Source organism: Mobula birostris, chromosome 4 (genome assembly GCF_030028105.1).
Source record: "Mobula birostris isolate sMobBir1 chromosome 4, sMobBir1.hap1, whole genome shotgun sequence".
In the NCBI taxonomy this organism is placed as follows: domain Eukaryota; kingdom Metazoa; phylum Chordata; class Chondrichthyes; order Myliobatiformes; family Myliobatidae; genus Mobula; species Mobula birostris.
The window spans coordinates 155,270,759-155,284,575 of NC_092373.1; the positions used below are offsets into that span (position 1 = coordinate 155,270,759).

The 13,817-nt window shown below is 42.1% G+C and overlaps 1 protein-coding gene across 1 annotated transcript in view; it reads left to right on the forward strand.

The window, feature by feature from the left end:
- Positions 1-13,817, forward strand: part of LOC140196678 (janus kinase and microtubule-interacting protein 1-like) — a 377,821-nt gene that overhangs the window by 194,516 nt on the left and 169,488 nt on the right. The window contains exon 4 of the mRNA XM_072256285.1: positions 7,083-7,580. Coding sequence (XP_072112386.1) covers positions 7,083-7,580 — 498 coding nt within the window. The remainder of the gene's footprint in view (positions 1-7,082; positions 7,581-13,817) is intronic.

The following is a 13,817-nucleotide window of genomic DNA, read 5'->3' on the forward strand; positions in this document are numbered from 1 at the left end:
TTTCCCACCATGTTCTTCAAATCAAATCAAAATTAACCCATGCAGGAAATGGTATAAAAACAGCTTATATCTAGGAAGTGATGTTCATGCAAGACAAATAGTAGCTCTGGAGGTCGGAACAATCATATTATGATCACTACCTCTTAAGGGTTCCTTACCTTAAGCTCCCTAATGAAATCTGTTCATTGCATAACACCTAGTCCAGTGTCTTTTTCCTCATCGGCTCAACCACAAGCTGCCTGAAAAAGCCATTTCATGGGCATTAGCCAAATTGTCTCTTTTGAGATCGAGCACCAATCTAATTTTTCCAATCTACCTGCATATTGAAATCCCCACTGACTATCGTAACATTTCTCTTTATACACACTTGTACTATCACCCAGTGTAATTTGTTTCAATAGTTTCAATTGGTGCAATGTCAGAGAAATGCAATATACATCCTGAAATTCTTTTCCTTCTCAAACATTCATGAAAACAGAGGAGTGCCCCAAAGAATGAATGACAGTTAAATGTTAGGACCCCAAAGTCTCCCTTCCCCAGTTCTCCCCTCCCACGCATAAGCAGCAGCAAAGCGATGACTCCCCACCAGCGAAAATGCTCTGCAGCCCCCCACCAAGCACTTAAGCATGCAGCAAAGTATCAATAAAGACACAGACTACTTGTTTACCCAGTAATCGACATACCACAGGCTCTCTCTCTCCCTAATAAGAGAAAAAGAGGTGTCCCCATTTCACAGCAAGAGGGGAGACATAACAAAACAACTTGCTGATTTACGATGTAAAAAGCCTGTTGCATTGCTTTTTCCGAGCTTTGTGCCCAAAGATCTTGGGTCTCTGGGCACACAGCCAGCAGCCAGCTCACTGCTTTTGAACTTCCTGAAGGCGCACTAGTCTTCTAGGCCACATCCTTGGCATATCAAAAAGCAGCCAGCCATGAGGCCGTGAGAGCAGGTCCCATTCCCACAAAGAACCGAAGTCAGCGTGTAACTCCAGGTCAGGGTCTTCAAAAGAACCTTGGAAAGGTAAAAAAGAGATATTAAAGATAGAAATAGAGCTATTTCTGAAGATGCAAGCAAAGGAGTTGCCGTTAGGCACCATCATTCTAAGCTCCTCCCTCCTCCTGTTTCACATATCCTAGCTATTGTTCGGAAGCTTGCATATAACTCCCATCAGGGTCTTTTTACCCTTGCAGTTTGCTAGCTCTACTCACATCTATTGATCATATGTCACCTCTTTCAAAGGACTTGATTTTGTTTTTCCCCAACAGAGCAACTACCCCCAACTCCTTCTGTGTACCTGCCTGCCTTTTTGATGCAATGTATATCCTTGAATGTAAAGCTCACAGCTATGACCGTTTTTCAACCATGAATCAGTGATGCCCTCAACATCGTACCTGCCAATCTCTGACTGTGCTACAGGAGGATATGGATCAGACTAGCTGCACCACTTCAACAAGAAATGTCCTTAGCTTCTGCCAAAAAGATGCATGGTGGAGAGGGAGCATTCTAACTCTTTACATCACAGAGTATGGAGGCTCCAATGCTCAAGATTGAAAGAGGCTGCAACTTTAGCTAACCTCACAGACACAGCTACCTCCACGTTCGAGGACATCTTCGAGAGGTGCTGCCTCAAGAAGGTGGCATCCATCATTAAGGAACATCACCATTGGGAACCTGCCCTCTATTTGTTCCTATGTTTGGGGAGGAGGTACAGGAGCCTGAAGATCACACTCAGCAATTCTTCCCCTCTGCCTTCAGCTTCATGAACTCTGCCTCATAATTCCCCTTTTTTTGTGCACCATTTGTTTAATTTGTAATTTATAGTAATTTCATGTCTTTGCTCTGTACTGCTGTTGCAAAACAAATTTCACATCAGATAAGACAGTGATAATAAACTTGGTTGAATTTTGTTTCTCAGCAGCAGTCTAATTACATTGTGAAGTCTAACCATAAGAGTTAATTGAGGCATAATGCCCATTACAGCCATTGGCTTAAGTGCAGCACAGAGTCCAATCAGAGGTTCATTGTGTCATGAGGCCCAGTTGTGGCACTTGACCCCACTGTAGCACAGGGCCTGCTCATAACATGGGGCTGGATAGCAGCATAGGCTACTTCATGGAACCCTGTCATAGCCTAAGACCCAACATGGAGTCCAATCACATCAGGAGGTCCAACTGTAGAACAAGTTCAGATTGTATTGTGGGAGTCATTCCTGGCACAGGTGTATTTGAAATACCATACTAGACTGCAGCATAGATTAGGATGGAGGCACAAGGCATCTCATGGCCTGGGGTTAATTGGACTGCTCCATAGCTAGTCTTCCCCCATCCGAATCCCCTCCCTCCTCTATCTTTCCTCCTGTTTCCCTCTTCGTCCATGGTTATGATTAGATCAGTTGTTGAAAAGGTAACCTTAATGAACTGAATAGCCCACTCCTGATCATTACTGACATGCTGTGTAATCACTTTCATTTTTCTAACATTCCGAGAAGCAGTAAGTTCCAGGTCACAACTGTCCACTGCATTAAAGTTTTCCATCACATATCCCTTGTATTTTTTACTCAGAACATGTCTGTCTCCTCTGAAACCTTTGAGCCATCCTCCTTTTACTTAGCCCTACTAAAGCAGTCATGATCTTGTACACCTCCATTAAATCTCCTCTCAACCTTAGAATATGCAATATGGAGAACCAGTACATTTCTTAAAGTAATGCTTTACACCGGTACAGTAATTTTTTTTATTTGGATGAAGCTACAATTAAGCTTGGAAAATGTAGCTTTGACTGTGGTGACTCAGGAGAAAATGTCTGCAGGATGCTCTCCGGCCTATTTTTAATCAGCTTAGTTTGACATCTTGGACTCAATATTAACGATGTGCACTATCTTAAGGCGTCTGCATGCTAATTAGAATTAGATTCTGGCCAACTTCCACTGAGCCAAGTCCACTTGAGTCAAAAATAGCTGCAGGCATTATTATTATTCCACTTGGGATTAAACAAACTGGTCTTGAGCTCCTAAATTGTATGTAATCCTGGCTGATAAGGCCAATCACTTCTGTTGTCTGACTGTGAATTAAGAGTTTCAGTAGTAAGGTAAGTGGAATATTTTTAGTACTAATTCATGTTTTCTCCTTTACTGCGTAACTTGGTTTGTTGAAATAGGAGTGTTTTGCACTTACTTTTTGGCCAGTGGTGAGGAGGGGATATGCTGCTTCCAGTTACATTGAAAAATCTATTTAAGCTTTCCTCTTAACTTAATCCAACAAACCTAATAATCATAACAGCCAATTTCAATTGGTAAATGTGTCATATTTGTCTTACTAATTTGAACTTTTAAGCTGGTTAGGACTGATTTCATCTGACTAATACAAAATTAGGAAAAGAAACTCAAATATGTTTTAAATCAAGGTAAATAAGAATGTGGAATACTAATGGGAAAATGACCTCATTTATTTCTCTGATCTTTCACTAGTGATTTAATGAGTTTATGATTTAATCTGTTGTACTGAGCAGAAAGACTTTGTCAATGCATAATGAGACTGACACCATAGACTTCTCTGCATCCTGCCTTACATGGTTTACTTGAAAAATTCACTCATTCATTCTTACTTCTGGGATCACTGAAAGGGTATAATAATCTCTCAATTGATGCGAAGTGGCTTAGCACAGTGGTCCCCAACCACCGGGCCGCAAAGCATGTGCTACCGGGCCACAAGGAAATGATATGATTTGGTGATATGAAACGATATGAGTCAGCTGCACCTTTCCTCATTCCCTGTCACGCACTGTTGAACTTGAACATAGGGTTGCCAACTGTCCCGTATTAGCCGGGACATCCCGTATATTAGGCTAAATTGGTTTGTCCCATACGGGACCGCCCTTGTCCCGTATTTCTCCCGCTAAGGTAGAGCGTTCTTATGAAACTGTTCATAAGCCGAAATGGAGTAAAACGAAGAAGCAATTACCATTAATTTATATGGGAAAAATTTTTGAGCGTTCCCAGACCCAAAAATAACCTACCAAATCATACCAAATAACACACAAAACCTAAAATAACACTAACATATAGTAAAAGCAGGAATGGTATGATAAATACACAGCCTATATAAAGTAGAAATAATGTATGTACAGTGTAGTTTCACTTAACAGAATCGGGAAGATTAAGCCAAAACCGATTTGTAGAAAAAAAAAATCGGCACATACATGCATGCGTGCACAGGTGCCCGCGCAAGGCCTCAAGGTTGTGATAATCTTTCTCAGGGTAAACGCAAGTATCCCGTATTTGACTGCTACTTTTGTCCCTTATTTGGGAGTGAGAAAGTTGACAACCCTACTTTAACACCCCCCCCACCCACCCCACCCCCTGGTTGGCTGGTCCGTAAGAATATTGTCAATATTAAACTGATCCGCGGTGCAAAAAAGGTTGGGGACCCCTGACTTAGCACACATTACTGTCCACTGCAACAGGTCAGGCAGCAGACTCACCAGAAGCATTTTTAAGAGGCTACTTCATGCCAGTTCATTGCAGAAACAATACAACATCAGAACTTTGATTCTCGGTATTGGTACTGGTGGCACTATAGTGTAGCAGCGAGGGCAATTACTTTAGAACGCCAGTAATCACTGGAATTCAATTCTCTGTAAGGAGTTTGTAAGTCCTTCCCATGGTCCCATGGGTTTCCCCAAGGTGCTCCAGGTTCCTCCCATATTGCAAAGATGTATGGTTAAGGTTAGTGAATTGCGAACGTGTTATGTTGGCTAAAAGCTTGGGGGCACTTGCAGGATGTCCCCAGTACAATCCCCGGAATGCTTTAGTTGTTGACATAAAAGAAAACTCATTTCACTGTAAGTTTTGATGTTTCAATGTACATGTGATAAATAAAGCTATTCTTGCCTAATTTTTTATCTTTATCTTTATTGGGTATTGTATTAGTTCAGCTTAAAACTTTGGAGCTACAACACTGCTGATGCTGGATATCTGAAATAATAAAGAAAATACTTAAAAATCATATCAAACAGCATCTTTAGAGAAAGATTAATGGTCATATTCTAGGTCAGTAAATTTCATCAGTTCTGTCACCCTTAACTTTATTTTTCTCTTCCCACTTGCAGCTCAACCTGCAGAGTATATCCACATAACATTTATTTACAGGAACTTTTTGAAAGGCTATTTATATGTTTGTGTTTGAACAATAGGTTATTAAGTACTCATCAGTACTTTTGAAAGTTAACAGCAGAACTTAATAGTCCTGACGAAGGGTCTCGGCCCGAAACGTTGTCTGTACCTCTTCCTAGAGATGCTGCCTGGCCTGCTGCGTTCACCAGCAACTTTGATGTGTGTTGTAGCAGAACTTAATGTTTTGGATCCTGATGTTTGAATGGTTTCCATAGCATGAATTCCAACATAATTCCGAAGTGGAAGGTTGGAGCTGTGAGGAACTGTTCAAGAATTAATTTACAAGAAAGCTTGGTGATTGTTTTAGGTCATAGATCCATTTTAATCTTGTAATGTTACCAATTCTGTCTGCCATGATAAGGTGAGTATGAAGAGAGCTTAGGGTTAACTCTCGTAAGATTGTGATGCAGATTGTCTTATTTGCTCTTATGTGTATCTCACAGCTGGAAATATGAGATCAGTGAATCCCATTAACCTTCTCCTTGTTTGGAGGTCCCTTCAATTTTATTTTGTTTTTGAGGATCCCCAACTGTTGTACCTCTTACCTCTCCAGTTACGGAGTGAAGTACGTAGGTGTGCCCACATTACGTTCTGATTTTTTGTTTTATTTCACTTCATTTAGAGATACAGTATGGAGTAGGCCCTTCCTGCCCTTTGAGCAACACCGTGCCACAACCCTTGACTGATCTGCCTTCAAAGATGTTAATAGTTGTATTCATCAAGTCAATTTGAAATCTTTACACCACAGTTGCTGCATGGCCTGCTGAGCACTTCCCGAACGTTTGTGTTGTCATTAATATGCCTTTTTCCATGGTATAATGAGATTTTTAGCTGAAGACAATGGCTGTAATCCACATAGAGCACTTAAAGTAGAACCTGATGACCTGCTGCCAAACTGTTCCATATGGCAGTCTGAAAACATTGAAATCCATTATCCTTTCCGTTCGGGATCTGTCACGCCTGCAACGTGGTTGATGCCATCCCTTTCAATCATAGCAACGGGGGGGGATTAAACAGTCAAACGGACCCCTGCATTCTCAGGAAGTTTAAGTATTTTAAACGTATGGGAGCATGGTAGCGTAATACTTTACAGTGCCAGTGATCAGCGTTCAATTCTCGCCGCTGCATGTAAGGCGTTTGTCTTATGTGTGTTTCAAGGTTGTTTATTGCGATTCTTCAGTACGTGAGTATAAAGGAGATCAAAATGATTGTAATGGTCCTCCGGATACTCCAGTTTCCTCCCACTTTCCAAAGATGTATGGGTTAGTAATTTGTATGCATGTTTCATTGGCTCGGAAACATGGTGACACTTGTGGGCTGCCCCCAGCATATCTTTGGTCAATGAAACTTGATGGAAATAATACATTTTTCTTTTTTTTTGATGCTTCAATGTACATGTGACAAATAAAGCTAATCATAGGTCTTAATCTGCCAGACCACTATCCCTAAATTCCTGTGCCACTTGCATTAGGGCACCAGTGGGACAATGTGAGTGATTCTGATCTACCTGAATCATATTTACACCTTGCTGTGACTGGTCACTGTTGATGTTGTTTATCCAAACCTTTCCTATTTTTCCACAGCTTTTTGTTCATGGGCATTGAAAGACATTTCAACCACTGTCCTCAACTAAATCTCCCAATTCTACTGTGGCATTGCCAATGAGAAGGTATAAAGTCCTGGAAATGCTCAGGGGGTCTGTCCATATCTGTGGAATAAAATGCAGAGTTATTGTTTTAATATGAACTATGTTTCCCTTTCCAGAGATGCTGCTCAACCAGCTGAGTATTTTCATCACTTTCTAGTTTTACTTAAAATTTCCAGCATCTGCAGATTTTTCCTTTTTAATCAATGAGAAGATAGTACTTAAGACATGTCTTTTTTAACCCTTCATCTGTTTTTGTTCTCCAGGTGAACAAATTGGAAAGGGAAAAGGTGCAAGAAGTGAAACAGGTGCGAGAGCTGGAGCAGCATAAGCACACAGTGCTCACCACCGACCTCAAGTCCAAGCTTCACGAAGAGAAAATGAAAGAGCTGCAAACCGTGCGGGAGATCCTGCTGAAGCAGCACGAGCAGGAGCTCGCCCGTGCAATCAAAATTAAGGACAGTGAAATCCAAAGGCTCCAGTCCACCGTGAATGTATTAAGGGATGGGGCAGCTGACAAGGTCAAAACCGCCCTGCTCAATGAAGCCAGAGAAGAGGCTCGGAAAGCATTTGACACTGAGCGCATCAAACTCCAGCAGGAGATAGTTGAACTGAAGTCTGCCAAGAAGCAGGTGGAAGAAACCCTAAACAATACAGTCCAGGCTGATAAGAAGAAAGCCGCTGATCTCAGGAGTGCATATCAGTCCCATCAGGACGAGATAACCAGAATAAAGAAAGAGTGTGAGAGAGATATCCGCAGGCTGGTAAGTGGGAAACGGGAGCTCAGTAACTCTTTCCTACTGCAAATTTGAAGAATGGCTGGTGTTTATGGTGGAATTTCGGAAGGTGTAGGAAAGGTGAAGGTCCCAAGGGTGAAGGAGTATTCTAAAGAGAGAATGGAGCAACCGTGGCTGACAAAGGAAGTTACAGCATAAAAGCAAAAGGGTGAGCATATAATGGAGCAGAGATTAGTGGGAAGGTAGAGGATTGGGAAGCTTTTAAAAACCAACAGAAGGCAACTATAAAAGCTATAAAGAGAGAAAAGATGAAATATGAAGGCAAGATAGCCAATAATATATAAGAGGATACGAGAAGTTTTTTCAGATATATAAAGAGGAAAAGAGAACTGAGTGTTGATATTGGCCTGCTGGAAAATGACAATGGAGTGGTAGTAATGGAGGACAAAGAAATGGCGGAGGAGCTTAATAAGTATTTTGTATCAGTCTTCACTATGGAAGACACTAGCAGAATGCCAGAAATGTGAGAGTGTCATGGGACAAGTGAGTGTCGTTGCTGTTACTAAGGAGAAGGTACTTGAGAAACTGAAAAGCCAGAAGGTAGATAAGTCACCTGGACCAAATGGACTACACCCCAGGGTTCTGAAAGTGATAGCTGAAGAGATAGTGGAGGCATTTCAAGAATCACTAGATTTTGGAATGATTCCTGATGGCTGGATTATTGCACATGTCACTCCGCTCTTTAAGAAGGAAGGCAGGCAGAAGAAAGTAAATTATAGGCCAGTAAGCCTGACTTCAGTGTTTGGGAAGATGTTGGAGTTGATTATTAAGGATGAGCTCTTGGGGTATTTGGATTCACATGATAAAATAGGCCATAGTCAGCATGGTTTCCAGAAAGGAAAATCTTGCCTGACAAATCTGTTGCAATTTTTTGAAGAATGGACAAAGGACAATTGGTTGATGGTGTGCACTTGGATTTTCAGAAGGCTTTTGACAAGGTGCCACACATGAGGCTGCTTAACAAGCTATGAGCCCATTGTATTACAGGTAAGATTCTAGCATGGATAAAGCAGTGGCAGATTGACAAGAAGCAAAGACTGGCTGCCAGTGACAAGTAGTGTTCTACTGGGGTCTGTGTTGGGACCGATGGTTTTTATGTTATATGTCAATGATTTTGATGATGGAATTGATGGTGTTGTTGCAAAGTTTGCAGACAAAATGAAGATAGATGGAGGGGCAAGTAGCTTTGAGGAAGCAGAGATGCTACAAAAGGACCTAGACAGATTAGAAGAATGGGCAAAGAAGTGGCAGATGGAATACAGTGTTAGAAAGTGTATGGTCATGCACTTTGGTAGAAGAAATGAAAGAGTTGATTATTTTCCAAATGGAGAAATAATACAAAAATCTAAGGAACAAAGGGAGTTTGGAATCCTTGTGCATGGTTTGCTAAAGGTTAATTTGCAGGTTGAGTCTGTGGTGATGAAAGTAAATGCGATATTAGCCTTCATTTCAGTAGGACTAGAATATAAAAGCAAGGACTTTATAAAGCACTAATGAAGCCTTACCTGGAGTATTGTGAGCAGTTTTGGACCCCTTATCGTAGAAAGGATGTGCTGAAACTGGAGAGGGTTCAAAGGAGGTTCAGGATTCAGGCAAATGATTCCAGGATTGAATGGCTTATTATATAAAAAGTGTTTGATGGCTATGTGCCTGTATTTACTAGAATACAGAAGAATGAAGAGTGACCTAATTGAAACCTATCAAAGGGTGAAAGGCCTTGATAGAGTTGATGTGGAGAGGATGTTTCCTAGGGTGGGAGAGCCTAAGATCAGAGGACACAGTCTCAGAATAGAGGGGCATCCTTTTAGAGAGTGGTGAATCTGGAATTCTTTGCCGCAGGCAGCTGTGACCAAGTCTTTATGTATATTTAGGCAGAGGTTGATAGATTCTTGATTGGTCAGGGCACGAAGGGATACGGGGAGAAGGTGGAATATTGGGGATGATAAGGAAAATTGGATCAGCCATGATGAAATGCTGTGCAAATTCAATGGGCAAAATGGCATAATTCTGCTTCTATATTTTATGGTCTTATGGTATTTTGGTATCCCAGTTGCCAGGGTCTGGGACATTTTCTATCAAGTCCTCAGCATTCTTAAGTGGGAGGTTGAGCAGCCAGAAGTCGTGGTCCATGTAGGTACCAATGACATAGGTAGAAAGAGTGACGAGGTTCTGCAAAGTGAATTCAGAGAGTTAGGTGCTAAGTTAAGACCTTGAGGGTTATGATCTCAAAATTGCTGCCCAAGCCGCATACTAGTGAGGTCAGAAATAGGAAGATTGTACAGTTTAGCATGAGGCTAAGGAGTTGTAGGAGGAAGAGTGTCAGATTTTTGCATCACCTTCTAGAGAAGGTGATACGTGTACAGAATCAAAATCGGAATCAGCATCAGGTTTAATGTCACCAGCATATGTCGTGCAGAGATAGTTTGTACCTCAATAAAGGAGGGGGACGAATACAGCAGGAATGTTTGGTAGTGCTGCACAGCGGTGCGGTGGGGTGGGGGTGCAAGTGTGGGGGTTTAAACTAAGATTGCAGGGGGATGGGAACCAGAGTGCCAGAACAGATAGTGGAGAGGTTGTGTAGACAGGTGTTGATATGACCTCAGACACAGTCAGGAATCAAAAGCTTGTGCAGCGTACGACTGATATTCTGAACTGTGTATATTTCAATGCAAGGGGTATTGTAGGCAAGGCAGATGAGCTCAGGGCATGGATCAGCACATGGAATTATGGCATTGCAGCCATTAGTGAGACTTGGTTGCAGGAGGGGCAGGACTAGCAGCTCAATATTTTGGGTTCCGTTGGATGTGTCAGAGCGGGAGGTATTAAAGGGGTAGGGCTAGCTGACTAGTCAGGGAAAATGTCACAGCAGTGCTCAGTCAGGACAGCTCAACTAGTGTGGCTTTATGGGTGGAACTGAGTAATAAGAAAGGTATGACCACATCTAATGGGCTGGCAAAGGTGTACTTGGGAAGTGGGAAGCCTTCAAAGTGAAAATTTGAGAGTACAAGTCTTGTATATATGCCTGTCAGAATAAAAGGTAAAGATAACACATTTAGGGAAGAGATATTGAAGCCCTGGTTAAGAAAAAAGGTGTATAGCAGGTATAGACAGATAGGAACAAAAGAGCTATAACAAATGGAGTATAATTAATGCAAGAGAATACATAAGAAAGAAATTGGAGGGCTAAAATAAGGCATGAGATTTCCCAAGCAGACAAGGTGAAGGAGACATCTAAGGGATTCTATTGATATGTTAAGAGCAAAAGGATTGCAAGGGATGAAATTGATCTTCTGGGAGATCAGAATGGTAATCTATGTGTGAAGCCATAAGAGATGGATTTTTTGCATCTGTATTTGCTCTGCAGACAGGCACAGAGTCTGTAGAAGTGAGGCAGAACACCAGCAAGGTCATAGACCCTATACAGATTACAGAGGAGGATGTGTTTGCTGTCTTGAGGCAAATTAGGGTGGATAAATCCCCAGGTTCTGACAAGGTGTTTGCTTGGACCTTATGGGGAGGCAAGTGTAGAAATTTCAGGGGCCCTAGCACAGATAGTTAACTCATCGTTAACAACAGGTAGGGTACCGGAAGGCTGGAGGATAGCTGATTTTGTCTGCTGTTCAATCAGGAAATTATAGGCCAGTGAACCTGGCATCAGTAGTGGGAAAGTTATTGGAAGGTATTTTAAGGGACCAGATATATGAGTATTTGGAGAGACAGGGACTGATTAGAGATAGTTAGCATAGCTTTGTGCATGTATAATCAATCTTAGAGTTTTTTGAGGAAGTTAACAAGAAAGTTGATGAAGGCGATGCAGTGGATTTTGTCTACATGAACTTTAGCAAGGCATTTCAATTGAATTGACTGTATTTCTTACATCCTTCACATACATGAGGGGTAAAAATCTTTATGTTACATCTCCATCTAAATGTGCAATGTGCAATCATAGTAATTTATAATAAATAGAACAGTCAATGTAATATAGAGTACACTGAAATCAGCGTGAGTTCATTAGTCTGATGGCCTGGTGGAAAAAGCTGTCCCGGAGCCTGTTGGTCCTTGCTTTTATGCTGCGGTACTGCTTCCCAGATGGTAGCAGCCAGAATAGATTGTGGTTGGGATGGTTTGGGTCCCCAGTGATCCTATATGCCCCTTTTTCACACCTGTCCTTGTAAATGCCCTGAATCATGGGAAGTTCACAACTATAGATGCACTGGGCTGTCTGCACCACTCTCTGCAGAACCCTGCGATTAAGGGAGGTACAGTTCCCATACCAGGCAGTGATGCAGCCAGTCAGGATACTCTCAATTGTGCCCCTGTAGAAAGTTCTTAGGATTTGGAGGCCCACACCAAACTTCCTCGATCGTCTGAGGTGAAAGGTGCCTTTCTCACCACACAGCTGGTGTGCACCGACCACGTGAGGTTCTCGGTGATGTGGATGCCAAGGAACTTGAAGTTGTTTACCCTCTCAACCCCAGACCCGTTGATGTCAATAGGCGTTAGCCCGTCTCCATTCCTCCTGTAATCCACAACCAGCTCCGACACGGACAAGGTCCCACATGGGAAGTAGATCATGAAGGTTCAATCACCTGTCATTCAAGATGAAGTAGTAATTTGAATTAGAGAAGCCAGTTTTGAGGGAGAAGCCAGAGAGTGGTAGAAGATGGTTGCCTCTCTGACAGGAGGCCTGTGACTAGTCGAGTGGTGTAGGGAATCAGTGCTGGGTCCATTGTTGTTTGCCGTCTGTGTCAACGATCTGGATGATAATGTGGTTAACTGGATCAGCAGATTTGTGGATGACATCAAGATTGGGGGTGCAATGGACAGCAAGGAAGACTATCTGAGCTTGTAGCGGAATCCAGACTAGCTGGAAACATGGGCTGAAAAATGGCAGGTTGAACTTAATGTAGACTTGTGTGAGGTGTTGCACTTTGGTAGGACCAATCAGGATAGGTCTTACACAATGAATGGTAGAGTGCTGAGGGGTATAGTAGAACAAAGGGATCTGGGAATATAGCTCCATAATTCACTGAAAGGAGTGGCAATGATAGAAAGGGTCATAAAGAAAGCTTTTGGCGCATTGGCCTTCATAAAACAAAATATTGAGTACAGGAGATTGGATGTTATGTTGAAGTTTTACAAGACATTGGTGAGATCTAATTAGGAGCATTGTGTGCAATTTTGGTCACCTACCTACAGGAAAGATTTAAATACAGTAGAAAGAGTACAGAGAAAGTTTACCAGGATGTTGCTGGGTCTAGAGGACCTGAGTTATGAGGAAAGATTGAGTAGGTTAGGACTTTATTCCTAGGAATGTAGAAGACCGAGGGATGATTTGATAGAGGTATACAAAACTATGCTGGGTATAAATAGGTTAAATGTAAGCAGGCTTTTTCCATTGAGGTTGGGTGGTACTACAACAAGAAGTCTTGTGTTAATGGTGAAAACTGAAATGTTTAAGGGGAACCTGAGAAGAAACTTCTTCAGTCAGAAGATGGTGAGAGTGTGGAACATGCCGCAGCACAAGTGGTGCAAGCAAACTCAATTTCAACGTAGAAGAGAAGTTGATAGGTACATGAATGGGAGGAGTATGGAGAACTGTGGTCACTGTGCAGGTTGATGGGACTAGGCAGCTTAAATGGTTTGAGGTGGACTAAATGGGCCAAAGGGTCTGTTTCTCTGCTGTACTTTTCATTTACCCTTAGATTTAGACAGACTTAGGGACTGGACAAAAAGGCAGATAGAATACAGTGCGGGGAAGTGCATGGTCATGCATTTTTGCAGAAGGAATATAGGCATGGACTATTTTCTAAATGGCGTGAAAATTCAAAAATCAGAGGTGCAGAGGAACTTGGGAGTCTTCATGCAGGATTCCCTAAGGGAGAACTTGCAGGTTGAGTCAGTATAAGTCAGGCAAATGCAATGTTAGCATTCATTTTGAGAGGACTAGAATGCAAAAGCAAGGATGAGGCTTTATAAGACACTGGTCAGACCATACTTGGTATAGTGTGAGCAGCTTCTGGCCCTACTTCTGAGAAAAGATTTGCTGGCATTGGAGAGAGTCCAGAGGATGTTCATGAGAGTGATCCCAGGAATGAAAGGGTTAACATATGAGGCATGTTTGATGGCTCTGGGCCTGTACTCACTGGAATTTAGGAGTATGAGGAGGGAGACCTTATTGAAACCTACTGGATATTGAAAAGC